The 25,660-nt window shown below is 43.5% G+C and overlaps 2 protein-coding genes across 6 annotated transcripts; both read left to right on the top strand.

Annotated features, from left to right (window-relative positions):
- Positions 1 to 543: 543 nt before the first annotated feature.
- ddx4 (DEAD (Asp-Glu-Ala-Asp) box polypeptide 4) lies at positions 544 to 8,682 on the top strand. Of its 4 annotated transcripts, none has more exons than XM_082525712.1 (23): positions 544 to 631; positions 1,255 to 1,285; positions 1,374 to 1,425; positions 1,542 to 1,589; positions 1,670 to 1,723; positions 2,870 to 2,890; positions 2,969 to 3,034; positions 3,286 to 3,330; positions 3,411 to 3,440; positions 3,523 to 3,567; positions 3,898 to 3,933; positions 4,009 to 4,044; positions 4,131 to 4,172; positions 4,256 to 4,398; positions 6,086 to 6,238; positions 6,314 to 6,468; positions 6,559 to 6,688; positions 6,768 to 6,934; positions 7,062 to 7,207; positions 7,309 to 7,408; positions 7,739 to 8,009; positions 8,104 to 8,211; positions 8,285 to 8,682. In XM_082525712.1, the coding sequence occupies exons 2-23, from the start codon at positions 1,265 to 1,267 to the stop codon at positions 8,369 to 8,371; spliced, it is 1,956 nt and encodes a 651-aa protein (XP_082381838.1). In that variant the 5' UTR covers positions 544 to 631; positions 1,255 to 1,264; the 3' UTR covers positions 8,372 to 8,682. The 4 variants fall into 4 exon arrangements, with proteins under 4 accessions (XP_082381838.1, XP_082381841.1, XP_082381840.1 ...); XM_082525714.1 differs by lacking the exon at positions 544 to 631 and adding an exon at positions 663 to 769; XM_082525713.1 differs by lacking the exon at positions 544 to 631 and adding an exon at positions 910 to 1,057.
- Positions 8,683 to 21,319: 12,637 nt separating this feature from the next.
- ccdc14 (coiled-coil domain containing 14) lies at positions 21,320 to 25,402 on the top strand. Of its 2 annotated transcripts, none has more exons than XM_082525717.1 (11): positions 21,320 to 21,445; positions 21,529 to 21,572; positions 21,658 to 21,733; positions 22,077 to 22,149; positions 22,319 to 22,420; positions 23,145 to 23,642; positions 23,915 to 24,017; positions 24,098 to 24,159; positions 24,359 to 24,502; positions 24,657 to 24,759; positions 24,862 to 25,402. In XM_082525717.1, the coding sequence occupies exons 1-11, from the start codon at positions 21,422 to 21,424 to the stop codon at positions 25,304 to 25,306; spliced, it is 1,674 nt and encodes a 557-aa protein (XP_082381843.1). In that variant the 5' UTR covers positions 21,320 to 21,421; the 3' UTR covers positions 25,307 to 25,402. The 2 variants fall into 2 exon arrangements, with proteins under 2 accessions (XP_082381843.1, XP_082381842.1); XM_082525716.1 differs by having other exon boundaries at positions 24,098 to 24,165.
- Positions 25,403 to 25,660: the final 258 nt, after the last annotated feature.

Here is a 25,660-nt window from a genome sequence, read left to right as displayed (position 1 = left end):
CACATTTAGCAGTGAACGTGCAATTGTATAGTTTTCCAGCAGATGGCAGTGCAGACTCTATGCGCAACGAGATTGAGCAGGTGAATGGTTTCTAATTTATTGTGAATGGTATTATTTGGAGATAGAAAATCGGTAAACACTATCAGATTTATTTTATTGCACTGAAAATAATAGCCAATAGGTTGAATTTAGAGTAAAGGATTTAGTGGTAGTTTAATAAAGCTTTTATATATCACATCCACAGTAAAGGGTTACTTTTTACACAGCTTTTTAAACTTTTCGAACCAACAACTTTTTAAAAAGTTTTTAATATTCTTTTATTATTATAAAAGAATATTAAAAACTGAAAGAAAGCAGAATGACATTTTCCAGTAGTTGTGCAACAGCCTTCAAGTTCTACAATTTTGCCAACAGAACTATATTTAAAAATGTTCTATTAGAAGCTATTTACAGGGGGAAAGTTTATAATTCTTCGTATTTATTTCTTGTATTTTCAAAAATCCAGTTGGGCGGGAAAATGGCGGAAGTTGCAAGTTTGCGGGTTGTGTGCTGTGCATGCGCGCGCCCCATTCTGTGAGCGCACGAGCAGGCTGCACCTCGAGGAAGAATCTCATCTGTGAAGACACTCAAAGTACGGTTATTCTACCTGGGCTAGTTTTACTACATTACTGTCACTTGTGAAACCAATTTTCGAAGAACAAGATGTAGTTATTATCAGTTTTATTAATCCCGTCGTGCTGTTTTTAGTTAGCGCTTCCAATGCTAACAGGTATCGCCTTTGACGTCCACTTGTAGTTTTTTTTGGTTTTGAGTGTATTCTCGAAACAGCGCTTTAAAAATGACTAATTTTAACTGTGCAAACACATGACTTAAAGCGTTATTTCGTGTTTGCGTCTAAATTGAGGGCGGAAGTTAGCCGCCGCCCTGCTCCCGCGTGCTCGATGTGTCTTGATTAGCTAGAAGAAGCGCGAAGTCATTTTCTGTACTTCAGAGTGAGCATTTAGAGCCACATTTGCTTTGCAACAGTCGACGTTTTGATTAAAGACACTTGCGCATTGTAAGTGTTTGTTAAAACAATTGTATTGTTTTAAGTGCATTTCACTTCTCGCGTGGTAGTCGTCACGTGCCAGATTCTCAGGAAAAGTTTAGCTTTTAATGTCGGAATGAAAGCGACAAAAAAAAAGGGGGGGGGGGGGGGGTGTCTTTGTTATCGTACGTGATTTACAAAATTTCTTGTGGTACTTTTTTCCTCAGGTGAGCAAGAATGGACGAGTGGGAAGAACAGGTAAGCTAGTGTAATATCCGAAGGCCACGCGTACGCACTTCGCTGAGCCAGTCAGGCAGCGTCCGACTGAAATTGCCCATGTTTACAGGAAACCGCTACCTCTGGTACTTGTGCACTCACCAGCCACACCTCAAATGCAGGTATGTTCCACTTCAGATTGTCTGCTTTAATTCTTTCTTCCAAGGGTTAAAATAAAGATTGGAGGCAGGTTAAGATTTATTTTGGTTTTATTCTGTATTTTAAAACATGTTTTTAGGTACACAAGGAGATTTCTGGAGCTCTGATCGTGGTGAATTTCAAAGAGGTGAGTGTAGAAAGACGATGGAGCCCTTACAGGAAGCGTCTTGCGTGACACTGAGGAGTGATTTAAATGTGTTCTTCCAGGTTGTGGTGGACGGGGCAGAGGAAGAGGAGGATTTAAAAACTCATCCTTCTCAGGTGCGCATTTAACACTCTGTTTAAGAAGTAGTATAATTGTCCTTTGAGCAAGTAAACGTATGAAAATTAGCATTATGTATGAGCTGTGAGGTGAAAAGCCAGTAGGCGTGTGTGTGTGTATGCCCGTCATTTGGCAAGCAATCATAGCTTTAAATAAAAAATATCCACCAACCTCTGGAGTTTCACCTGCAGCAATTAAGTTTCTTTTTTTGGTGACTGGTGAAGACCCATGTGAGCAAGGGAAACTGGATATGACATGCAAGGGCTGCATCTAAACACTGAAACTGACACTGTTTGGCATTTTAGTGGTGAAATTGTCCTGGATAATCCTCATTTCTGGATGACAAATTAGAGTAGATTTGATGTGGAAGAATGCTTTTTGGGATTGCATACAGCAGGGGTGTCCAATTTCAGGCCTCTAGTGCCTGTGCCCTGCAGGTTTTAGATCTCACCTTGGGTCAACACACCTGAATCAAATGATTAGTTCCTTAGCAGGCTTCTGGAGGACATGTTCAGGATGTAATTTATCCATTCAAATCAGCTGTGCTGGATCATGGACACATCTAAGACCTGCAGGACACCGGCCCATACAGTGTAAAAGATGAAAAGTGGAGGCAGTGTAATAGTGCATTAAACCTGTTTATCAGCCTCCATGGGATTAAAGCTGTTGTTGCACAGACAGTCCTGAGCTCAGAAAATACTTTTCCTGATGAACTTTTGGAGGTTTTCCTGATGACTTCATGGCCCTAATGTCTCAATTTGGCTCACTACTGAATAAAACGTGTCCGTTCTTGTTCATTTTGATCATTCTGTGTCAGATTTATGCACTGTGCTTAAGACATTACTCCATCAGTGTGTGCTTTCAGTCAGACCCAGCTCTTATTTCAAAATGACAATGTTTGCAGCTAGAACAGTTGCCCCCCGCTGCTCGTTTAAAGAATGTTGCGTTATGGCACTTGGCTCTAGTTTTCACACCACAAGGTTTGCTTGATACTGTCACACACAGTACTTATCACGGAGGTCCCAATGGAGGAGCATGCAGGTGGTGGGAGAAATGGTTATCACGTTGTAGTAGGTGCATTTAGACGATTGTCGAAGGTATCTAATTTTAGTTATCTGATTTTTTTTTTTTGATTTTTTTTTAAGGTGCTGAGGACAGTGCAAACGGTAAGCATGAAGAGTATTACATGAGCTGTTGTAGTTTTCCTCATTGTGTTTCCTGAGCGTTGCGTTTCTTCCTTTCAGATGGTGACAGCCAGAATAATACAGCAGAAAGGAGTAGCTTCAGCCGAAGAGGAGGCCGTGGTGGGGGTGTGTGTGTGTGGGGGGGATATATACTGTTGGTCATCTCAGTGGAATGTTAGGCATTTGTAATACAGTTTCACAGATTATGAAAACTCTTCAAATTACAAATGCTGAAAGAAAAACCCTCAACTAGCAGTGTGAAAGAGGATTAACAAGCTCGTTCAGTCAGTAAAGCAGTGGTAATGCTGTGCCAGTATGCATGTTTATGCTGTAGTGAATAGAGCTGTTGATGGATGTAATATAAGTTGTGTTATCAGGGCGTGGCAGAGGATTCGGCAGAACGGATCACGGTGATTTTGACGGTAATAACTGGAATATTGACGTGTACGTCTGTTTGGCTTTGAGCTGGAACGCGTCTGACTTGATGTTCTTATTTTTACAGCCAATGAAGAGAATGGTGACCATACAAATGGTAGTGTTAATATTCCCATTAAGACACACAAGTAGACCGAAAGAAATGCTTGTTTACAGTGTGAGCATTTTCTGCTTTTCAGTGTCGAGAGGAAGAAGAGGGGGCAGAGGAGGAAGCTATAGGCAAGGTACGAGTCTGATTCCACTCGTGGTGGGTTTTTTCCACTGCATGCAAATGCCACATTGACTCGTACTTGTTAGTGCTTTTTTACTACAAGCCTTAATCACACATTCACATGCATTCATACATGTATTGTTTTTCCTATGGCCTAAGCACTGTGTAAACTAAATGTTCACACACTCGCACTCCAGTGGGTGCACGTCGGGCTTCACCTGGGTTGGAAAAGCTGAGGGTCGATTAGTAGACTGCTGTGGCTCTGCAGACCTCCTGATAAATTTGATTGCAGTCAGTGTGGATTTTGAGTAAGAATAGCAGTTAATTGACTTGTGTTTTAAAGGTGGTGAGCAGGGTGGCAGAGGCGGCTTTGGAGGAGGTGAGTGAACGAGCAGTTCTGATCATGTGCAAATCTGTCAGAGGTGTCAGAAGTGTAATTTGTGTTGTGCTGCAGGCTACCGTGGGAAAGATGAAGAGGTCTTTGCTCAAGGTTGTTTTTCATTATTGACCTCAATGATTCAGTGCACATAGGTTTGAAAGATTTACTGATGTGGCTGGAATCTGTGTGTAACACAGGGAACCAGGATACACCTGCAGAGAAGACAGATGAGAGTGATAGTAAGTTAAACTTCCTGTTCACAGATCTGCAGCATGCCAGCTTTATCTTCCATTATGTGCAGCATTTCTGTTTCTCACTGCAGGACCCAGGGTTACCTACGTTCCCCCACCACCCTCTGAAGATGAGGAGTCCATTTTTTCCCATTATGAGTCCGGTGTCAACTTTGACAAGTACGATGAGATCTTGGTGGATGTCAGTGGAACCAACCCACCACCAGCTATAATGGTAAGAAATGTTAGGGGGCAATCCAGTAGGTACACAAATCTGTTATCAGCAGTTCTTTGCTGGCTTGGTACAAAACTGGTTACATCAGTGTGTGACACTGATGTATGCAAAGTGAACATTTTCATGCCTGTCTGAGGAAAGTGTGTAGTGAGGGGTTTTACAGCATTAAAACATCTATAATAATTGTAAAAGAAATAAAGTTGGGTACTTCGGATTTCACCTATCGCAGGTTATTTTTAGAACGTAACTACCGCGATAAACGAGGGATCGCTGTATACCATAAGGAAATGGAGCTGGCGTGTAATTTCTTTTCAAGTGGTCAGATCAGCTGTTCATGAAAGATTTTGTGTAACTAGTTCAGTCTACTGGAAAAAACCTGTTAAGATCTTATTTTTAAAGCCAAAGGAGCACACGTTGTGATTGCGATTCCATCACTTATTTCTCCTTGGCTCCGCTTTGAAAGTAAGCAGCTTATCAAAGTCGTTATGTTTGTGTGAATGTAATTGCCTGCTGTGGCATGTTAGAGCCTGCATTTACTCAAGAAAAATAACGTATTATTTTTAATGTTAAACCAAGATGGCTGCCAAGTGGTGAGACTGTCTTGTAGAATTGAGTTTTATTATTTGAAGTTGATGTTTGTATGCATTTCAGGGACAGCTGTGAGCCATTTAACGATGCAAACGTTGAGTTGACAGAAAGGCGAGACTTTCTGCAGCCTGTAAGATGGCTGTTAACTTGTAGGACGGCACACAGGAGCAAGTTAATACACAAGACTTGCAACACTTGCGTTAGTTTCTAGTAGGGCTGTGCGATATGACAAAAATCTCATATCAGATAGAAGACATTTATCGTCCTGACAACGATATAAATCACAAAAATGTAACATTTTCTGTAAATTCTGTGAATCTCGGGCAGCTCGACTTGCGTTTAGTGTTTCCAGCTGCGCGTCCTTTACCTGAATTCAAGTATTTTAACCGATGCATGAAACGATACATTTTTAGACATAAGCTGTAACGGCCGCCGTTTTCTCTCAAACTTTGAGTCTAAGCTTTATTTTTTAGCACCTGACGGCTCTTATTTTGCTTCTCATCCGTAAACTCTGCATACTCTTTGATGTGATTCAGTTTATTTTGAAAAGTCTCAACAGGATCTTGAGCTTTATTGTGAAAGGTTTACGTGGAAAACAAACAAGCGGACAGCAGAGCCACGCGATGATTTTACCGTTGCTAACAAAAACATATAAAAACAGGCGCTATTCGTCTGTAGTGTGGTTACATTAAATATAAGAGAAAGAGAGAACTGTAAGAAATTAATACAACCACTACAGTGACCATCAAAGCCATGAAAAAATATTGCTGTAAACAGTTTATTTTACGACACCACGAAACAAACGACAGCATAATAGGAAACGACAGACGGTTTTATATCGTCATCTGATATATGTGGTTATAGTGAACAGCCCTAGTTTCTAGTGTAACCGTGCAGATGGACACCATTCTGGTCAGATTTCTGGTGACTTCCCGCACTGGTTGAAGGAGCCGGCTCTGTTATAGTTGGAGCTGTTTGGAAGCAGCTCTAAGGCTGAGTTCAAACAGCTGCGTGAAACCTGAAGTAATTTAAAGCATGGTGTCACAGCAATATTGACTTGCCCTCCATGCTGGTGTACATTTCTTCTGCTTTCTCTCAGACATTTGATGAAGCAGCGCTGTGCGAGTCCCTAAAGAGAAACGTCAGCAAGTCTGGTTATGTGAAGCCCACCCCTGTGCAGAAGCACGGCATCCCCATCGTTTCTGCTGGCAGGGATCTCATGGCCTGCGCCCAGACTGGCTCTGGTAAAACGGTACGGTTTGGGAGAGTTGAACCTGGGTGTAGACCTGCTTGTGGACAGAGGTTAAATGTGGTCTCCCTCCACCAGGCTGCCTTCCTGCTACCAATCCTTCAACAGCTGATGGCAGATGGCGCGGCGGCCAGTTGCTTCAGTGAGACGCAGGAGCCTGAAGCCATCATTGTGGCGCCAACTAGGGAGCTCATCAACCAGATTTACCTGGAGGCCAGGAAGTTTGCCTATGGGTGTGTTTCTTTGTCAAAGCCAAAGAATAAGTGAACTCCACCAACATGTAGATAGAAGGTAAATTCAAGATGTTTGTCTCCACTCTGCAGCACATGTGTGCGACCTGTTGTAGTGTATGGTGGGGTCAGCACTGGACACCAAATAAGAGACCTCTCCAGGGGCTGCAATGTGTTGTGTGGAACACCAGGACGACTGCTGGACATGATTGGAAGAGGAAAGGTAAGGCCGTTTAAAGGTACCATCGATTGGATGACAAAATTGTGCAGCGCTTTCAGATGCTAATAAATGTGTGTTCCAGGTTGGCTTGACCAAAGTGCGTTACTTGGTGCTGGATGAGGCTGACCGCATGTTGGATATGGGCTTTGAGCCTGACATGCGCCGCCTGGTGGGCTCTCCTGGGATGCCATCGAAAGAGAACCGTCAGACTCTGATGTTCAGTGCTACTTTCCCCGAGGACATCCAGAGGTCTGCTGCCAGTTTGTACTCCTGACATACAACCAGGTCTGAATGCCTGCCAGCTCATCTCTGTGTGTGTGTGTGTGTGTGTGTGTGTGTGTGTGTGTGTGTGTGTGTGTGTGTGTGTGTGATATAGGCTGGCAGCTGACTTTCTAAAGACTGACTATTTGTTCTTGGCCGTGGGAATTGTGGGTGGAGCCTGCAGTGATGTGGAGCAGACATTTGTGCAGGTCACCAAGTTCGCTAAGAGGGATCAGCTTTTAGACCTCCTGAAATCAACAGGTATTTCAAGCTTCTGGGTTTCCAGTGTTGAGAAGAACTAAAGGTCAAAACAAACGATAGCTCAGTGTAACCGAACTGTGTGTTGTGGGTTTGTGCTGCAGGATCGGCGCGCACCATGGTGTTTGTAGAGACCAAGAGACAGGCTGATTTTATTGCCGTAATCTTGTGTCAGGAGAAGTTTCCAACTACCAGCATTCACGGGTAAGTGGTGTTTGTGTGTTTACTGTGGCTTTCATGGAGATGGTTGTCCTTTGTGTGACGTACTCACACATGCACTGATAACACAGTTCCACCCCCACACTTGCCTCTGTAAACTACCACTGTGCTATACTTAATTTTGTGCAATAACCCAAACTGTAAATAAATTGTGTGTATATATGTATATACATAGTTTTCTTTGTTCTAAATACTGTTCATATGCATATAGTGCTGCAGAAACTGTGCACCTCACCTTTCTTCCCCCACATGTCTGGAGATGCTCTAGATCTCACTGTACATCTATTCTATTCTATGTGCTGTGCTGGCTGCCAGTGACCGTGAGCAGTGGCAGCGAGAGCAGGCCCTTGGAGACTTCCGCTCTGGCAAATGTCCTGTCCTGGTGGCAACCTCTGTAGGTGCCCGTGGACTCGATATTCCAGATGTGCAGCTCGTGGTGAACTTTGACCTACCAAACAATATCGACGAGTATGTCCATCGTATCGGTAGAACCGGCCGCTGTGGCAACACCGGGAGGGCAGTGTCCTTCTATGATCCAGAAGCTAACAGTGAGTTGGCTCAATCACTGGTCACAATCCTGTCCAAGGTGAGAACGCTGCACTACAACTACACAATGTGCATCACCACAAGTGCGTAAGGTGAGACCTGAGTGCTTTAAGCGAGATGTTTGGGATTGGCAGGCCCAGCAGGAGGTTCCCTCGTGGTTAGAGGCGGCTGCGTTCAGCGGCCATGGCCCCTCTGGCTTTAACCCACCCAGGAAACATTTTGCCTCCACAGACTTGAGGAAGGTAACTGGTTCAAGTTGTTTTGCACTGAATTCTCTGAGATGTTGTAGTGTTTCACATTGTGGTCCTTCTTCAGGGTCCACAGGGAGGCCTTTTCCAGGACAGCAGTGTAACGAGCCAGCTGGCAGCACAGACGGCTGCTGACGATGAAGAATGGGAGTGAGAGCGGCGCAGTCGCAAAGCAATGATCCCAATTTTCTAAATTGTTGAGCTTGTTGGTGTTTTTAGTTTTGTTGGAAGAATAGTTTGTCACAGGCCAGAGAGTTAAAATGTTAGTACAGATAAAGTACTGTCATCAATATGTTGTAAAGTCTGTTTGTTTTGGGGTTTTCTTAGGTGTTTTTTTTTTTAGTTTTTTTTTTTAGTATTATTACTTTTTTGGAGTTAAACAGTTTTTGTGTAAACAGCGTGTCTTACTCAAAGCCAATCTCATTGTAGTTCTGTTTCTTATCTGAATAAATGTTTAAAGCAACACTTTCATTTATTACAGCCAGCTCAGTAGGTCCTTCAGGAATGATTCAAACACACCTGGAAAACCCAGCTGCTGCCTGGAAATCGATTAAATTCATTCATTCACATTCAATCCATTTCCAGACAGGTGCCGAGTCCCAGTGCGCAGTGGTCTGCTTCCAGTCCCAGAGATGGTTGATGTGGATCAGGAGGACCCAGCACCTCTCACGATGTATTCAATCACTGAGCACTGGGACCCAGAAGGGGCGTTTCCATGGAGGTTGCTGGGCTGAAGGCCTTTAATATCCACAGTATTCCTGAGTTCGTGCAATTACACCTGATTGAAAGTGGAAGATTAATTTTTTTTTTTCCTGCTTGCACTGTTGATGCTTGCAGGGTTACATCTTCAGTGTTCATAAGTTTCTCTCACTGCAGTTTCTTTCACTTGGCTGAAATAGCAACACGTTGTGGATACACTAGGTATGTTTTAATAAGTGGCGAGGACAATACATTAGCAGTGCCTCACCCATCACCTCCCACGGACTGATGATGTAAAACTATGGCCCAGTGTTCTCTAGGTCAACATCAAGAGCACCAAGGTGTACAACTACCTGCAACAAAATTGATCAAGTACTGCTCTTTATTTTTCTTAACGCAGCCATAGAGGGCGCTGTTTGTAAACTGAAACATGCTGAAATTAATGGCAACATTTTTCTACATTTAGCTCCAAACCTGATAGAAGTAACTTTTAAGTTTAAACTGCAGATGTCTATTATTAAAAGATACCTCCGTTATAAAGCTTTCAAATGTATTAAAATGTTCATATATTTTTGTATCACATGCCATTACATCCTGTCACACACACACACACACACATGCTAATAAGTAAGCTTGAAAAACAGGAAATGCTATGCAACTGTCTCTTGGTATAAATAAATCTGACTGCAATGCCTCGGGTGTGAGTATCACTCGATCACTCACCCGTGCACGTAGCTCTATGAAACTCCTTATGACTGTCTTGTATTCCTTCATCGTATTTAAAAATGTCACACACCACTGACATTTAATTGGTCCTCCGAGCCGGATAGTTGACTGATATTATTATATCATCTAACTGTCCACAGACGGAGTCATCGGATCCTGACGTCGTGATCGCCTGCACTGCAAACGCTCGCTTCCAGGAAGACGAGGAAAGCCCAGAGTCGTAAATTCGTCTACTGGCCAGTGTTTTACACAGGCTTCACGGCGGCAGGACTCGATTACACCGGGAAAGAACACAGCGCTACTTTGAAGGTGAATATAACACAGTCATGAACATCATGCGTATAGAATAAATCGACTTTAGAACAACGCTCATGACCGTAGAATCCTGTGTGGATAATGTAGAATCCTGTGTGGATAATGTAGAATCCTGTGTGGATAATAAGAGAGGTCCTGTGTGGACCGAAGGTTAGAAAGTAACCTATAAGACGGGATTGCATGTCCTGTGTGGACCCGCCCCCGCTAAAAACTTGACTACAAAAAAGAGTGTCGATTAAAAGCAGGTTTTCGTTTAAACGCGCAATGTATGTGTGTGTAAAGAGTAAGTACATATTTGAATAGAGACTCCAGGTCTCTGTACTACTCTTCTGTTTTCCTGTGAGGTATTGAGTGGTGGGAAAGAGGAAAGGTTGCGCTTCATCGCATAAAATTTAGGCCGCCCTGAGTTTAGCTCAGGGTAGAAGGCTGCCTCAATAACCTCCTCCAACCCTAGTACCACCAAGCCCCACAGTGTGTGTGGCAGTATTAATAAAATAAAATAAAATATAGAAATAAAAAAGAAAAGAAAAGAAAAGCAGAACAAACAGGCTAAGAAGCCACCCGCTGAAACCAAATGGTTTGCAGTCCCTCTGCAGTAACTGTTTTAAGAGGAACCTTACAAACAGAACTAAACAATGAAATATAGTTGGCATGACGATCATGCCCAGATTGTATAAAATAAATAAAAGGAAATCATTCACATGAAAACCTTTTCTATAAAAAGAGAGATGCATAAGGTAGATTAAGGCTGTCTCATTGTTCAGCCAAGGAAAGTGTGTGAAAAGGTAAATGTCTCCAGCCTGGATGACGGGTGGGACTGCAGCCCACCCAGAGCCCTTGATGGATACAAAATAAAATATAGAAATAAAAATAATAATAAATTACTTGGTTCGACAGGCAACAGAGAGAATGAATGTGACTGAAGGTTGGATCTGAGATGAGGCAAACAGAAGACCAGTCTAAAAAGTAGGCACAAACCTGTTCAGAGAAAAAGCAAATTTGTACAGATTGGATGAATTCTAAATTATCTGTTTGCTGAGTAAGATGATCCTAAACTATTAAATTGGCTCAGTAGTAGTATAGTGATTTACACTGATAAAATGTTGTAATATACTGTTGTCATTACATAGAAAGAAAAAGATGATAATATTAATAAAAATATAATATTAATGACAAGAAGTATCCTAGTCACTATGATGTGAGATGGACAATTGTTATGATGTAGTCTGCATCAAGTTTAAGATTTGCTCGAACTCAGTATAATGGCATATGAGATGAAGAAAATAAAGGCAATATCTAAACCAATTAGGTGCATAGAGGCACTTAACCTGCTTGAAAACTTGTCATTTATCCTAGATAAATATTACTGAGATGTAGAGCACATTTATAATGACAACTAATAAGCCAAACCCTGTAGATAACAGCTAAAGCTACAAGATTGAGAAGCTGATTTAAATATGTGGACACTACTAAGCTAATGAGCGAGTTAAACATTTTTATTTATTTGTTTCCGAGCGGAAGCTGCACAGGGAGCAGTCTATCAATGAATAGAAAACACACATACACAAAGTGTTACATGTGAGATTATTTTTGGAAAGAATCAGAAGTGGGATGGTTTTGAATTAAGAAATCAGTGAAAAGATGCATGAATTACACCTGATTATAACATGCAGAGGCAATGAAGAACAGCTTGCTATTTGTATGAGTGATAGAATGTGAGCTCAGTTTTCCCTCACACTTCTGCTCTGTTTCAGTAGCAGCATTTTTCTTTTTGTGTCCTGACTCATGTATGTTTTTTTTGTTTGTTTTTTGTTTTATTTGATTATTTTATTTTGTTGGTTTGGAAACAAATTTGTGGCAATACTTGTGGATCACAGTGACACATAGTGATTAGGCATATGATTTGCCCAGTTTTAGAGCTGTAAACTGTGAGCAATTCAAAGTTTAAATATATATATATACCGTATTTCCCGGACTACAAAGCGCACCTGAATATTAGCCGCACAAGCTAAAATCAGGGGAAAATCCTGTTTTGTACATACAATAGCCGCACCTGACTAAAAGCCGCAGGTGTTTCAATGTTGACTTATCATATGTAAGAGAATATGCACAAAGGGAATTGTCAGGAAAGAGATGGCTGTTTGGAGACACACCCCTTTTATTAATATTTTGAAAAACAAGTTATAGGTACATATTTGCACATGTAGTACATAACAGTAACCTATAGCACACCAGAAAAATAGATTCGGACTACCTTTTAGGCTCAGGTGCAGTGACACGGCTTTAACAAGAAGAAAAGTCAGTCATTCACCATCATCTTTCTCTTCTTCCTGCGCACTAAAACCACCAAAGTCCTCTCCTCCAGTGTCGGATACAAACAGGCTCAGGATGGCTTCGTCATCCACTCTCCGCTTCTCTCCTTCGTTGTCACTTTCAAAACCAAAGAAATCCTCGTTGTCAGTGTCAGAGTCGAACACCCTCAGAAGGGCCGTGGCGGTGTCCTCCTCTCCATCATGCAGCAGTCAAGCCCTTCAAAATCCGTTGGTGATCGTGGATGTTTTCACACTTTTCCACGCTGTCAGAATCCACCAGTGGAGTTGGGCATAACTTGCTTTTTGGGCATAACTTGCAAGTTTATCGCCGCTCATCATCCACGCCTCCCGCTGAACGCGTAGCGCTACTTTGAAGTTTGTTTTTCGAGCTACTTCGTACGGCACTACGTTGCCATGTGACTAACATACCACTCTTGAACCCCGATCCTTCCGCCAGGCAACGTAGTGCCGTACAACAGCGGAACAAACAAAACAAATCGTCTTACGATATGACAAAAATCATGGACAATCCATAGAAAAGCCGCACCTGACTAAAAGCCGCAGGGTTCAAAGCTTGTGCAAAAAGTAGCGGCTTATAGCCCGACAATTACGGTACCTGCTGTGGAGACTCAGGTCATTTGGGGTGGAGGGCCCACTCCTGAAGACCTTCTATGACTCTGTTGTGGCTTCTGCTATCTTTTATGGCGTGGTCTGCTGGGGCGGCAGCATCTCTGCTGGGGACAGGAAGAGACTGAACAGGGTGATCCGAAGGGCCAGCTCTGTTCTAGGATGCCCTCTGGACCCAGTGGAGGTGGTGAGTGACAGGAGAACGGCGGCTAAGCTGTCATCCCTGATGGACAACATCTCCCACCCCATGCAGCAGACTGTGACAGCACTGAGCAGCTCCTTCAGTGGGAGACTGCGGCACCCACGGTGTGGGACGGAGAGATTTCGCAGGTCTTTCCTCCCCACTGCTGTCAGACTCCATAATAAAGACTTTAACTGATCAAGCACACACATCCATACATATGCAATAATACTAAGTGCAATAATCCTTTCTGTCATCGTTGTATTTTTACTCAGTTGTATATAGTATTTGTATTTGTATTCTATTTTTATCTTATTGTATATTTATTTTATTTTATTCTACTGTATATAGTATTTTATTCTATTCTGTACAGTTGTGTACTGTATTTATTCTTATTGTATTCTAATTTTTGCCTCATAACTTTTGCACTGTCCACTTCCTGCTGTGACAAAACAAATTTCCCACGTGTGGGACTAATAAAGGTTATCTTATCTTATCTTATCTTATATATATATATATAGAGAGAGAGAGATGAAATAAGAAAACTTTAACTTCAAAGTTGAAATATGTAAGATGAGTGAAATGTGTGAATTCTTTGAGAAACAAGAAATTATTTAAACATGCCTTAAGTGAAAATGTAATGTTGCATCTATAGAGAAGAAAAAGCGTGCAGTATTTTAACAATAGGCCTTTTAATAAAAACAACTGAAGCAACATGTAATACTCCGATTTTCCCAGTAAAAAAAAAAAAAAAAAGCAAACACGGGGAAATATCGGCTAGTACATGACCTTAGAGCAAAGAGGTCACGTACCTTGGCCACAGACTGACAGGACAAGGCAGACAGCTGTTAGACAGCAGAAAAGTAGCTGTACAATACGCTTCTAAGCCTGTCGCCAAACAACAAATGATGAGTTATTTAGGTCTTTGCAACTTTTGCAGATGTTGGATACCTGAATATGCACTGCCCAACCTTTGCAAAACTTGATCTATGGCAAACACTTAGCTCTGAAAGATGAAATAGAATGGACACCAGAGGCAGACAAAGCATTTATTGACTTAAAACTTGCCCTGCAAACAAGCACAGTTTTAGCTTTGCCTGACTGTGACAAGCACTCTCCTTCCTGCGGAAGTAGATGGTGCCGAACACAGCTGTATGCTGAAGCTAACTGAAAAAAAATGAAACCCCAACCAGACATTTTTAGTACACTGCAGCCTACTGTTTTAGAAGCGAAACCTTTAGCTTCCTCTTTTTCAGCACAGAGTGCAGAACTAGCGGCTATCATACGTGCATGCTGCGCAAAGGTCAAGATATATATATATTCACACTGACAGTCAATATGCGTTGCACACCAAAAACGATAATTCAGAAATTACTGAAGGCAATAACTTCGCAGGCCAAGCCGCAAAGAAGGCCGCACAGCAACCAATATGAACTTTAATGTCTGAAACTTTACAGCTAATACCACTTGATGTACTTCAAAATGAATAGGAAGCCGCTCCTATACCGGAGCAAAAGAAATGGTTAAAGTGTGGAGCACGGCTACAAAATTGCTACACAAGACAGCAGCATTAGTGACACATAGCTTAAAGCATTTGTCAAGGGGTGGAATGATGAGTATCCTCCCCAAACACTTCTATACTCAAAATTTTGAAGCTTCAGCACAAGAGTTTATCAGAACATGCATGATTTGCCAGAAACATAATGCACAGGGAAACCGCAGGCCTAAAAGAGGTCATTTCCCCACTCCACCTCACCCATTTCATACCATACATATAGATTTCATCCAACTAAACAAACACCAGCAACTAGAGTACGCACTAGTAATAATAGATGTATTTTCAAAATGGCTTGAGATCTATTCAGTGAAAAAGGCTGATGCAATAACAGTAGCAAAATGTCTGTGCAATCACTATATTCCAACATACGGAATACCAAGTCTAATAAGATCTGATAATGGCACACACTTTGTGAATGAAGTCATATCAAAGGTATCTGAAGCGTTAGGTTTCAGCATAAAACACCACTGTTCCTACCACCCACAGAGCGCAGGATTGGTGGAAAGGACAAATGGCACTATAAAACAAAGATTGAGAAAATGTATGGAGGAAACCGGCCGCCCATGGCCCGAATGCATAGGGTTGGTTAAAATGTGGATGAGACTAACACAGGGCTCAAACTAAGACAATAACAGACCTCTACCTATGTTACAACAAAACAAGCTTCACCTCCACAGTATGGATACCCCTGAACTCATTTTACATTGGAGGATACAAAGCCAGTGACTGGAAAGGCTACAACTGGTACCTATCCAGTTCGGATGGCAATAACCCAGGCTGGGACACCGTTTTCACTTATACTGGAAACGATTGGATACCATGCAAAGAAGATAAACTACAAGGGTCTGCAAAAAATCTTTCAAAACAACTGGACTTGACTCAAGCAAATGATCATTTGATACTGAACTTCAACACAGAAAGCAACCCACTGCTGGAGAAACCACCAAGTTCACAGAAAAGAACCCACCTGGTTCCAACAACTAAAAAATCCAGCACGCTCAGTGGAACGCTGGCAGGAGACTCAAGTTGCTATCATCTAACCCTGTTCATATACAAGAGTGGAAAAGACCCACATCATTTCCTGTCAATATGTAACAACATAACGAAGGAAGTAAACACCTCAACGAGCCCCTCTTCTACAGACATAACTCCTGTTTTGACCAAAGGCCCACTATCAACAACCATGACAGCAGTGATGATAGTAGGACCAAAACTGAAATCAGACGACTGGTTCCGAATAACCACAGGTATCACAGGACACACAAACAACTGGCTGTTGCTGGCAGAACAAGCAGCTCAAGATGCTAGTGATGACTGCATGGTCTGCCTAGGACCAAGACCAATACTGAGAGTGGTACCTGCACCTATAGGAGAAGATTGCCTGACAGCTGTCATGAACTGTACCAACATTGGAAACTCAAACTGCACAAAATGGGACAGAATTTTCCCCATCACCAAACAAGAAAAGAGAAAACCCATCTTCTCACGAGACGTGACAGCAACAAACCACACCTGCATAAATATGACAGGTCCAGGAGAGAGGCTGGGAAGCCTTAATGCATCAAGCTGTCTAACCATTACAGAAGTGGACCCCTCATTCAAACCAGAGAGCAGAGCCGATGTCTGGTGGTGGTGCGGGGACCCACAACTGTACGACCGCCTGCCCAGAAACTGGACTGGTGTCACTGTTGCGGCCCGTCCAAGTCATCAAACTCTCAGCCACTGACATCACCATAACAGCAGGACAACTGAAACTGGAGGGCCGAAAGAAGAGATCGGCACCAGTACAACCTGGACCAGATCCAACTTACGTCGACGCCATAGGAATTCCCGTAGGAGTACCAGATGAATACAAACTGGTGGACCAAGTGGCTGCCGGTTTTGAATCTTCAATATGTTGGTGGTGCACAATCAACAAGAACGTGGACCGCATAAACTACGTCCATTACAATGTGCAACGCCTAGGAAACCTGACACAATCGGGCCTCCATGCAGTAGCTGAGCAACTGAGAGCTACATCACTGATGTCTTTCCAGAACAGAATTGCATTGGACATGCTACTGAGCGAGAAGAATGGGGTGTGTTCGATGTTCGGAGAGCAATGTTGTACCTTCATCCCTAACAACACCGCAGCTGATGGAAGTCTGACCAGAGCCCTAGAAGGCCTGAAGACTCTGAACGAGAAAATGAAGGAGCATTCTGGAGTTGACACTTCTACGTGGGACAACTGGATGGACATGTTTGGGAAATATCGGAGTTTGGTGTCATCAATCCTGGTATCCGTAGCGGTATTCGCAGCCATACTCACCTTGTGCGGATGCTGTTGCATACCTTGTATCAGAGCACTGATAAACAGACTTATCGCAACAGCCATAACTCCCCATGTCACATCCCCACCAGAGACTATGATGCTCCTTGAAAACAATGAAAGTGACACAGACTCTGAGGAAGAAGAGGACGACATATAAATAAGGAAAAAGAATTTATAATGTTGAACATTTAACTTTGCTAAATGACACTCTAGTTGAAAATGTACCTGCAAGTGACTAGAAGTTGATAAGATGCAAAATATTTGAACAACAGCAGGGAATGATAGAAGTAACTTTTAAGTTTAAACTGCAGATGTCTATTATTAAAAGATACCTCCGTTATAAAGCTTTCAAATGTATTAAAATGTTCATATATTTTTGTATCACATGCCATTACATCCTGTCACACACACACACACACACATGCTAATAAGTAAGCTTGAAAAACAGGAAATGCTATGCAACTGTCTCTTGGTATAAATAAATCTGACTGCAATGCCTCGGGTGTGAGTATCACTCGATCACTCACCCGTGCACGTAGCTCTATGAAACTCCTTATGACTGTCTTGTATTCCTTCATCGTATTTAAAAATGTCACACACCACTGACAAAACCTTATAAAAAAACATGTTTGGGTTTTGTTTGTTTGTTTTTTTTAGTCACTTTTTCCAACATTTACATTTGTTACAGGAAGCTAAATATTTAGCACATTTATTCTACTGGTCAATGGAAATACTGAAATAAAAGCCCTGCTCTAAAGTAGCTGTAGTGGTCAGGTTGTGACTGCTCTGCCTTGATGGTCACTTCTCACCAGGATGTCCAGCAATTTAGCTGAAAACATGGGCAGAGCCGTTTTGGTTCAGCAGCAGTGCCCTTCAGCAGCTGTTCTGTACATTACTAGAACAAATTAAAAATGAAAAGACTCGAATGAAGGTGAAGGGCAGACTTTCATCTTTAATTCAGTGGGTTGGACAAAAAGACTGCATAAAGATGTGAGGAACTAAAGCTCCTTTTCAACAGAATCCCTTCATTTCAGAGACTCATTAGTATTTGGACAAATGAACTTTAAGTGGAATGTTCATTTCTATTACTTTATTCAAACGCTGCCCAATCACTGTGACTACATTTAGCTGGATGTGGGCTGACTGTCTCTAAACACCTCAGTTCATCCAGCTGCTTCTGTCCTGTGTCACGTCATCAATAAACACTAGTGTCCCAGTGGCAGCTGAGCCCGCCCAAACCATCACACTGCCTCCGCAGTGTTTTACAGATGATGTGAGTTGTTCCACACCTCCAAATTTTTTTTCTTTTCCATCATTCTGGTAGAGGTTTCATGTGTCCAAAGCACGTTTGTCCAAAACTGTGCCGGCTTTTTTACATGTTTTTTTTTTTTAACGAAGTCCAATCTAGCCTTCCTATTCGTGAGGCTGCAGCGAACCCTCTGTATTTACCTTCATATAGTCTTCTCTTTATGGTAGACTTTGAAATTGATACGCCTGCCTGCTGGAGAGTGTTGTTCACTTGGTTCACTGTTGTCATGGGGTTTCTCTTCACCATGGAAATGATTCATGTAGCAATTTCTCTGATTGGTTGTTCTGTTCAGTTCTGTTGGACCACATGTTGCCTGTTCACAGTAAAATTTCCAAATGCGAACACTACACCTTAAATCATCTCCAGGCCATTTATCCGCTTAATTGATAACAACATAACGAAGGAATTGTCCATACCTGCCTATGAGCCTTCGAGTCCCTTGTCCAATTACCTTTGTTGCCTTCAAAAAGAGGGTAAGACGAAGAAACTCCTAAATGCTTCATCCAATTCCAACATGGATAATCAAAGCTGAGTCTGCACATCATGTCCATGATATAACTATAAGCGGAATATGTTTCAGTAAACGAAACTCGTCAGTGTCCAAATATACACGGACCTAGCTGCAGGCCTTTTCTACTCTGAGTGCTCAGAGCACTTTGTACGACACATCTCAGTTACACATTCACAGCAAACACATTAGTGCTTTTTCTGTCCAACATTCACACACAGTCACAGTCAGATAAACCCACTGGGAGCTGTAGAGCACCCGCAGATCAAATCGCCAACTTAGTAGACAAACCCGCTCTAGCCACGCCCACGCCACACGTTTTGTGGTGTAATGTCTCCTTTAATTATCAGTATTTAAGACATCAACATTTTGATTTGACACACATGAGTGAAGTGCTAATCTACATGATAAAAATGGTTCAGTGCTCTGTGTAATGGGTAGACCATAGTATCATAGTCTGAGTCTACACGTTCCATGAAAGGGTAACAGAAGCCTTAGGGATGTATCTGTGTTTGCATTTCAGGTTCCTCTTCCATCAGTTCCTCAAGCTCGTGCTCCACACTCATGTTTTGTGTAGGAAAAACAAGACCTGCAAACACAATACAAAAGATGTTGTGTGCTCGCCCTTGTCTTCAGCATCAACGTTACGCATACCGAGAGGAGATTTAAGAGCAAAACCAGCACAAGATGCCTTATTGGGAAGATCTCACTGGTCTGAAGCACAACAATCTTCAGAAAGCTGCACAGGAAAACATTTGATATTGCAGTGCAGAGATATTTACTTTCTGATTCATACAAGGTACATCTGAAAAATGGAAGCGGTGAACATGCTGAATGGAAACGTATTGAAACTGTAAGCTCGATGACCAGTTTGATTTTGTGACTGCAGTGAGTATGAACAGAATTCCTGTGGTGTTTGTTTGATTCACAAGGACATCATTAATGTGTCTGATTTTAATGTTTACAGATCATCACAGCCAAGCGGGGACATGTGCCCAACTTTCACTACTTTATTTGAGTGGAATTTAAAGATCATTATGGTGATTTTGATTTCAGTCCATTTTCTTACCAAGACATCGCCATGAAACGAGTGCTGGGAACAGAAAAAGGGAAGAACACGAATAACTGAACATTTCTAGGCTGAAGCTTTTGCCCTACAGCACATTCTGGATGACAACACGTTTTAATAATATTTCACCAAAACAATGTTTCATGAACAAAGATGATTATACTTTTATTTCATGAATGAAGAGTTATGGAGGAAATGATGGTTGTAAATTTCTCCAGTGTGTGGAAAGTAAGCAGAAACTCACATGTCCATGAGTCAATCCAGGACTACGTGACACACAGATGTATGAAAGCTTACAACTGACGAGCAAAGCACAGACAGAACCTCTGTGTTTTTATAAATACATTAGTCGTCATATAGCTCTATTTTCGAGCCACCAGGTTAACGGTGGTTTTCCTTTGATTTGACATAAGGAGCTGACAGACACTTGGAGAAAGGATGAAGAGGCATTTGTGAAGGCTTTTGCTACTAGGAGCAGCAAAGTTGCAGCCATAGGTTTTCAAGCAGCTCCTAAAATAACATTCATTCATGATGAAAGCAAACATCTGCCCATTGCGCACACATGTGCAAATGAGCTTCTGTGTTTTGTAAGTGAAACAACAATGGCTGATGATGATGCAGCACTCACCACTCACACTTGGAAAACAGTAAATGTCTCGTAAGCTGCAATAACATTTGGTTATTCTGGTAATCTGATGCCTTATGAACCCTTCAGCTCCAAATTTAATTTAGATATCAAGGAACAATATCAAAGTTATTAAAGCAAATCCAGAACCTGTTGTGTCCACCTCTTAAAATCTGCATCATAACTATAGGAGTCCAAGGTTTCCTGAACTTCTGCTTAATGGACTTTCTGTTAATGATAGAAAGTTGTCCAATAAGAACATTATTTATCCGAGAGCTGCGTTCATTCTTAGCTAACAGATCAGCTCCTCACCTCCAATCTAGACAAGTTGTGAATGAACTGATTGATAGTGTTTAACCATCAAGACCCTGCTGGCTGCTCTTTCTGTAACGAAGATGCAGCTACACTGTTGTTTGGCTTCATCTAAAGACACTGTATTGATTGGTTGTTTCACAGCAAAACCAGAATATCGACCTTTAAATTAAATGTTAGAATAATCTGTGGTCAATTTTTTATACACAAATGCCGTTATTTAAAAACTCGCCCTTGAAATTCATAAAATGTCCAAAAATGTTAAGCCAACCGCACATTTCATCTAATTTTGTTTTGTAATTTACTTTTTTGAATTATTATTTCAATATATGTAATTTGATTCTTGTCACCATGTACTGCTGGTCCTTTTCTTTCTGCTCGTGTCTGTTTGTAGCGCTGCTGAGTCTGAAGGATTTGCTGCGCCAAGTTTTTGTTAAAACAAAAAACGGCAGCCCCGCAGCCGCCTTCATCCGGGACCTACGGGGCGGGGCAGTTGAGCCTGTCGTTTGTGAAGGGAGCAATTTGATTGGACGGTTTTAATGTTTTCCCTTTCAAACGCGCTCTGAACCGGAAGCTCTAAACGAGCCGAGAACTTGCAGCGCGCAGTGCTTGAATCCGAGTAACGGCGGCAGCGCTCAGGCTGGCGGAGACCATGAGAGGAAGAGCTCAGCGCAAGGTAGGACTGAATGAACACGCAGTCAGAGCTTCCACTGTCAGAGACAGGTGTGAGGCTTCACGCGTGGTTTCTGTGACCGGCAGGTGGTGACGTCAGGAAGGCTGACGGGAGCAGCCAGAGGGGGTCTGTGAGTACACCCGCCTTCATGTAGCGTTTTCTGTGTCTGCATGTGTACGTGTGCCTGTTAGCGCTCTCCTCACTGTTGCTTTCAGAGCCAGCTTAAATCCAGGAACAGCTGCCTGCCCTGAGCCCGCCTACTCCCTGTACTCCACCGACTCCGAGGGCCAGGTGATGAGACCGTTCACGCCCCGCCCACATTATGTATACGCAGACCACGGGTGGCGACATGTGAAGCTAACACTTTTATTATGAGTTCTCAGGATTTATTCACCTGGTTGTGTAGCAGTACTAAATATTAACAGTGTCATCTAGGACGGGTATCACATCCAGGCATGACCGAGTCTTTGCCACAACACACACCTCAGGGTAGTAAACATGGGGAGGTGAACAGAGGAAATCTAGCACTTCCACAAAGTCAGAAGGCTTGACAGACAAACCACTAACCCACACTACCGCATCATCGGCTCGGTGTCTGAACACATGTCAATAAACCGGACGTGTCTGCCCCCAGGTCATCAGTCTGCACAAGGGCCTGGACCGCTGTGCTGCCCTGCTCAGTGGGATCCTTCAGGCTGATAAGGCAGGTCAGAGGAGCTTCCTAATGCTGTAGATCAGCTCAGTTTGTTACAAGTCACAGTACAAAAGCTTAAAGTATCAACCTGTTCCTGTGTGGTTACACTGAGGATTTTCTGTTAGATCTGTCCAACACTTACTGGTTGAATGCAACATAATAGTACTCTGTGTGTGTGTAAGTGTCTCCGAGGCTTCACAGAACAGTAAGCAGTGCAGCAGCCAAACCAAGGCTTTCCACATCAACGGGGAAAAAGAGCTTGAAGAAAGGGCCTCCAAAGGCAGGTGGGCGTGTTCGAGGTTTGCTTTACTGCACACTCTTACAAGACAGTCGCTGAGAACTAAATGACATAAAGGTCTCGTGTTAATTCCACTGTGGGACTATAAACTGCAGAGGACAGGATTACATTGATGGTGTCCAAAAGCTTTTAGGATTTTCGTTCATTTGTTCTGGAAAATGGATTCAAGGCTTATAACTTAGCAACAGTTGCTTAGAGCCGCCTCTAGGAGCCCCTCAAAAGTAGAGCTGAACCATCCATGTCCTGTTGGTCACATGGGGCAGAGACTAAGAACGGACCCCCGACGTCCCTCCCCAGCCACCTCCTGCAGCTCATCTGGGGGAACACTAAGACATTTCCAGGCCAGCTTAGAGATATCGTCTTTCCAGTGTGTGATGTGCCAGGGCCGCCTTCTCGTGGGACATGCCCAAACACCCAGGAGGCATCATAATGAGCCACCTCAGGTTCCTCCCTTTGATGTGGAACTGCAGCAGTTCCACTGCGAGTCCCTCCTGAACGACTGAAATTCTACTCTCACACTAGAGGAGAGCCCGGCCACCCTTTGGAGGAAGCTCATTCTTTTAATCAATCACTAACAATCAATCAGGACATGAGCACCAACAAACTGATTGGCTGATGCACACATCAGGCAGGATTGCAGATGCAGCTTTATAAATATGTGAGAAAACACGTGTAGAAAGTCTAATGTTAATCATTCCTCCACCTTCCAGGCCAGAAGAGCGCGTCAGGCCGGCATGGATCGGACAGCAGAACTCCACGAGGACACCCGTCTGCCCGTCCTGCACCACATTCAGGAGTGAAGCTACATCCACCTCAGAAACCATGTCCCACCCAGCTGCAGTCTCACTTACTTTCACCTCGGCTTCTTCCTCGCACCGTCAGTCCGCCCCGGCACGAGGCGTCCGTCCTTCTGTCTGTGCGTCAGTCCTCCTCTCTCTCGAGCCATCGGACTGCCTGCCGGCCTGACTCTGAGACGCCTCGCACTGCGTGTGATGAAGCACCAGAGTTTGTTCCTGTGAGAGACACGCACACCCAGAGCCCCAGCACACACACTCTCACACATGCACACGGAGACAGCTGCAGTATGAAGATGGCACACTTCCAGCTGGAGCCTGGACAGGCTGAGGAGAGCAACACTGAGGCACAAACAAAAGCTCACAAGCTTCAGCATCTGTTCGCACAACTCAAGCCTCTGATTGCTGGACAAGGTAAAGTGACTGTGTGCATCTCACCCCTGGACCCTGCCAGACATCACTCACACAAACACAACCTCTGTGATACCTGAATGCATCGAACACTAAGCTACATGTCACTGATGTGGGAGCTCAGCAAAGTTCTGCTGACGTGGACTTCTGCTGTAGTCACACACAGGACGTGAGCCTCTGTGTCACACGTGCTGACGATGTTAGAGATGTCACACTGTGTGTGTGTGTGTGTGTGTGTGTGTGTGTGTGTGTGTGTGTGTGTGTGTGTGTGTCAGGCAGTGTAGCAGAGAGCCTACTCAGTCATCTGGAGCAGATGGTGTCCACAGCACAGATGAATAATAGTGCTTCAAACATCCAGAGTGTGTCAGACCTGCACAGGTGAGACACACGACGTCCTTCACTTCACTGGACTCTGACGTTTTTGGTATAACGTACGTGTGTGTGTGTGTGTGTCCTAGGTGTGTGAGGAACCTGGACCAGCAGCCAGAGATGGAGAGACATCAGAACCAGGCGATGCTCTGTAACTGTAAATTGTGTGACAGTCATAAATAGTTGTGTATTTATTTCATTTGTATTAAAATAACACAGTCAGCTCGAGCTGCGTCACACTAAGGTAAACCCAACAACAGACACACTGTGATTTTACTGTTGGGTTCAGTTTGGTCAGTCAGGGTAAAAAGCTTTAACTGACTGGGGAGTAATTGAAAAGGTCTCCGCAGGGCAGAGACTTCAGGAAGAGCTCACTGCTGCTCAGTCCAGGCTGCAGGAACTCCAAGATGACCTGACGGACCTACGGCAAACCCTGCAGGACACACAGAGCCAGCTGAGAGACCGAGAGGCTGAAACTGCACTCGTTAAGATGGGTACGCACTCGCAGTGAGTCCTGCTGATGATCTGAGCTGTGGGCTCTTTGTGATGAAATCACCTCCATTATCAAAGTGAAAGACACTGCCATGAACAACATCGTGTGTGTGTGTGTGTGTGTGTGTGTGTGTGTGTGTGTGTGTGTGTGTGCAGAGCTGGAGGCCAGTAAGAGTAGGTTACTGGACAGTGAGCGGGAGAGGAGTAAGCTGGCCTCGCTGGCACAACAAAGGCTGAAGGAGATGGAGCACCTCCACAGGTGGGCCTGTGTGGGTGGGCGTCACCCCCCAGAATGAGCCCTACAGCTGAAAGTGTGACACGATTCAGAACTGTTCCTCACTCATGTCGTCTTCTGCTTCAGTCTCCTCTCAGCAGATCATGCTGTTGACAGCTCTGTGTCAGAGACGAGCCAACACCAGCACAGACGGATGCCAGCGCCCCCTACTGACCACATCGCCCAATACCTGAAGTCTCTTAGCCAGATAGCGCCTGTGCAGTGTGTGGATGCAGAGAGAGATTCAGACTCGGCACATCTAGACGTCACAGCTCAGAGGAGAGAAGATCGTGCAGGGACTCGGCCCGAGTCTGATCGTGAGCGGTCCGCTGGTCCAGGTGAAGCCCTGCGGCCAGAGGACGCTCGCAGGCAGCTGTTTAACTCCACGCTGTCCCAGAGTGAAACGGAGTCTGTGTGGTCTGATTTGACCTTTGACACCAGAGACGAAGCAGCGTTCAGAGACGGCCTGGCAGCTTTGGACGCTAGCATAGCCAGTCTGCAGAAGACTATTAAGCTGGACCTGAGGCAGTGACCGTGCTGGTCTTTGTATTCATCCATGTTTGGGCCGTGCTGATGAACTGTTCTGTAAAGTGTTGTTTAAGATTGGGAATAAAGCTGTTTTTATGAATGTCTTCATGGACAGACACTGCTTTGTTCTGCTGCTCGTGGAGGTTTACAACTTTCTAACAAGTCATAACATACAGACAGAACATACACCAAAAATGATCCTTCATTCTGGCGGCCGGGACACTCAAACTCCTCAGGTTAGTGAATTTGCACAAGAAAGCAGAAAATGATCAGCATGAACCCAAAGTGCCGTCTGAGAGAAGAAACCTGGACTGCAGGGAAAGTATTGAGATGATCCCAGAGGCAGTGCAGGTGCATT

This window comes from Aulonocara stuartgranti (genome assembly GCF_965226115.1).
Source record: "Aulonocara stuartgranti genome assembly, chromosome: 23".
NCBI classification, from domain to species: Eukaryota; Metazoa; Chordata; class Actinopteri; order Cichliformes; family Cichlidae; genus Aulonocara; species Aulonocara stuartgranti.
The sequence above is the reverse complement of the archived record's forward strand: the minus strand, read 5'-3'. Positions and strand labels throughout refer to the sequence as shown.

Coding starts and splice junctions, on each gene's coding strand:
- ddx4 (XM_082525712.1), top strand. CDS start 1,265: ATGGACGAGTGGGAAGAACAG. Junction 4,399..6,085: donor ACCCACCACCAGCTATAATG/GTAAGAAATGTT, acceptor GCTTTCTCTCAG/ACATTTGATGAAGCAGCGCT. Junction 7,208..7,308: donor AGACCTCCTGAAATCAACAG/GTATTTCAAGCT, acceptor TTTGTGCTGCAG/GATCGGCGCGCACCATGGTG.
- ccdc14 (XM_082525716.1), top strand. CDS start 21,422: ATGAGAGGAAGAGCTCAGCGCAAG. Junction 24,018..24,097: donor AGTGTGTCAGACCTGCACAG/GTGAGACACACG, acceptor TGTGTGTCCTAG/GTGTGTGAGGAACCTGGACC. Junction 24,760..24,861: donor GAGATGGAGCACCTCCACAG/GTGGGCCTGTGT, acceptor CTTCTGCTTCAG/TCTCCTCTCAGCAGATCATG.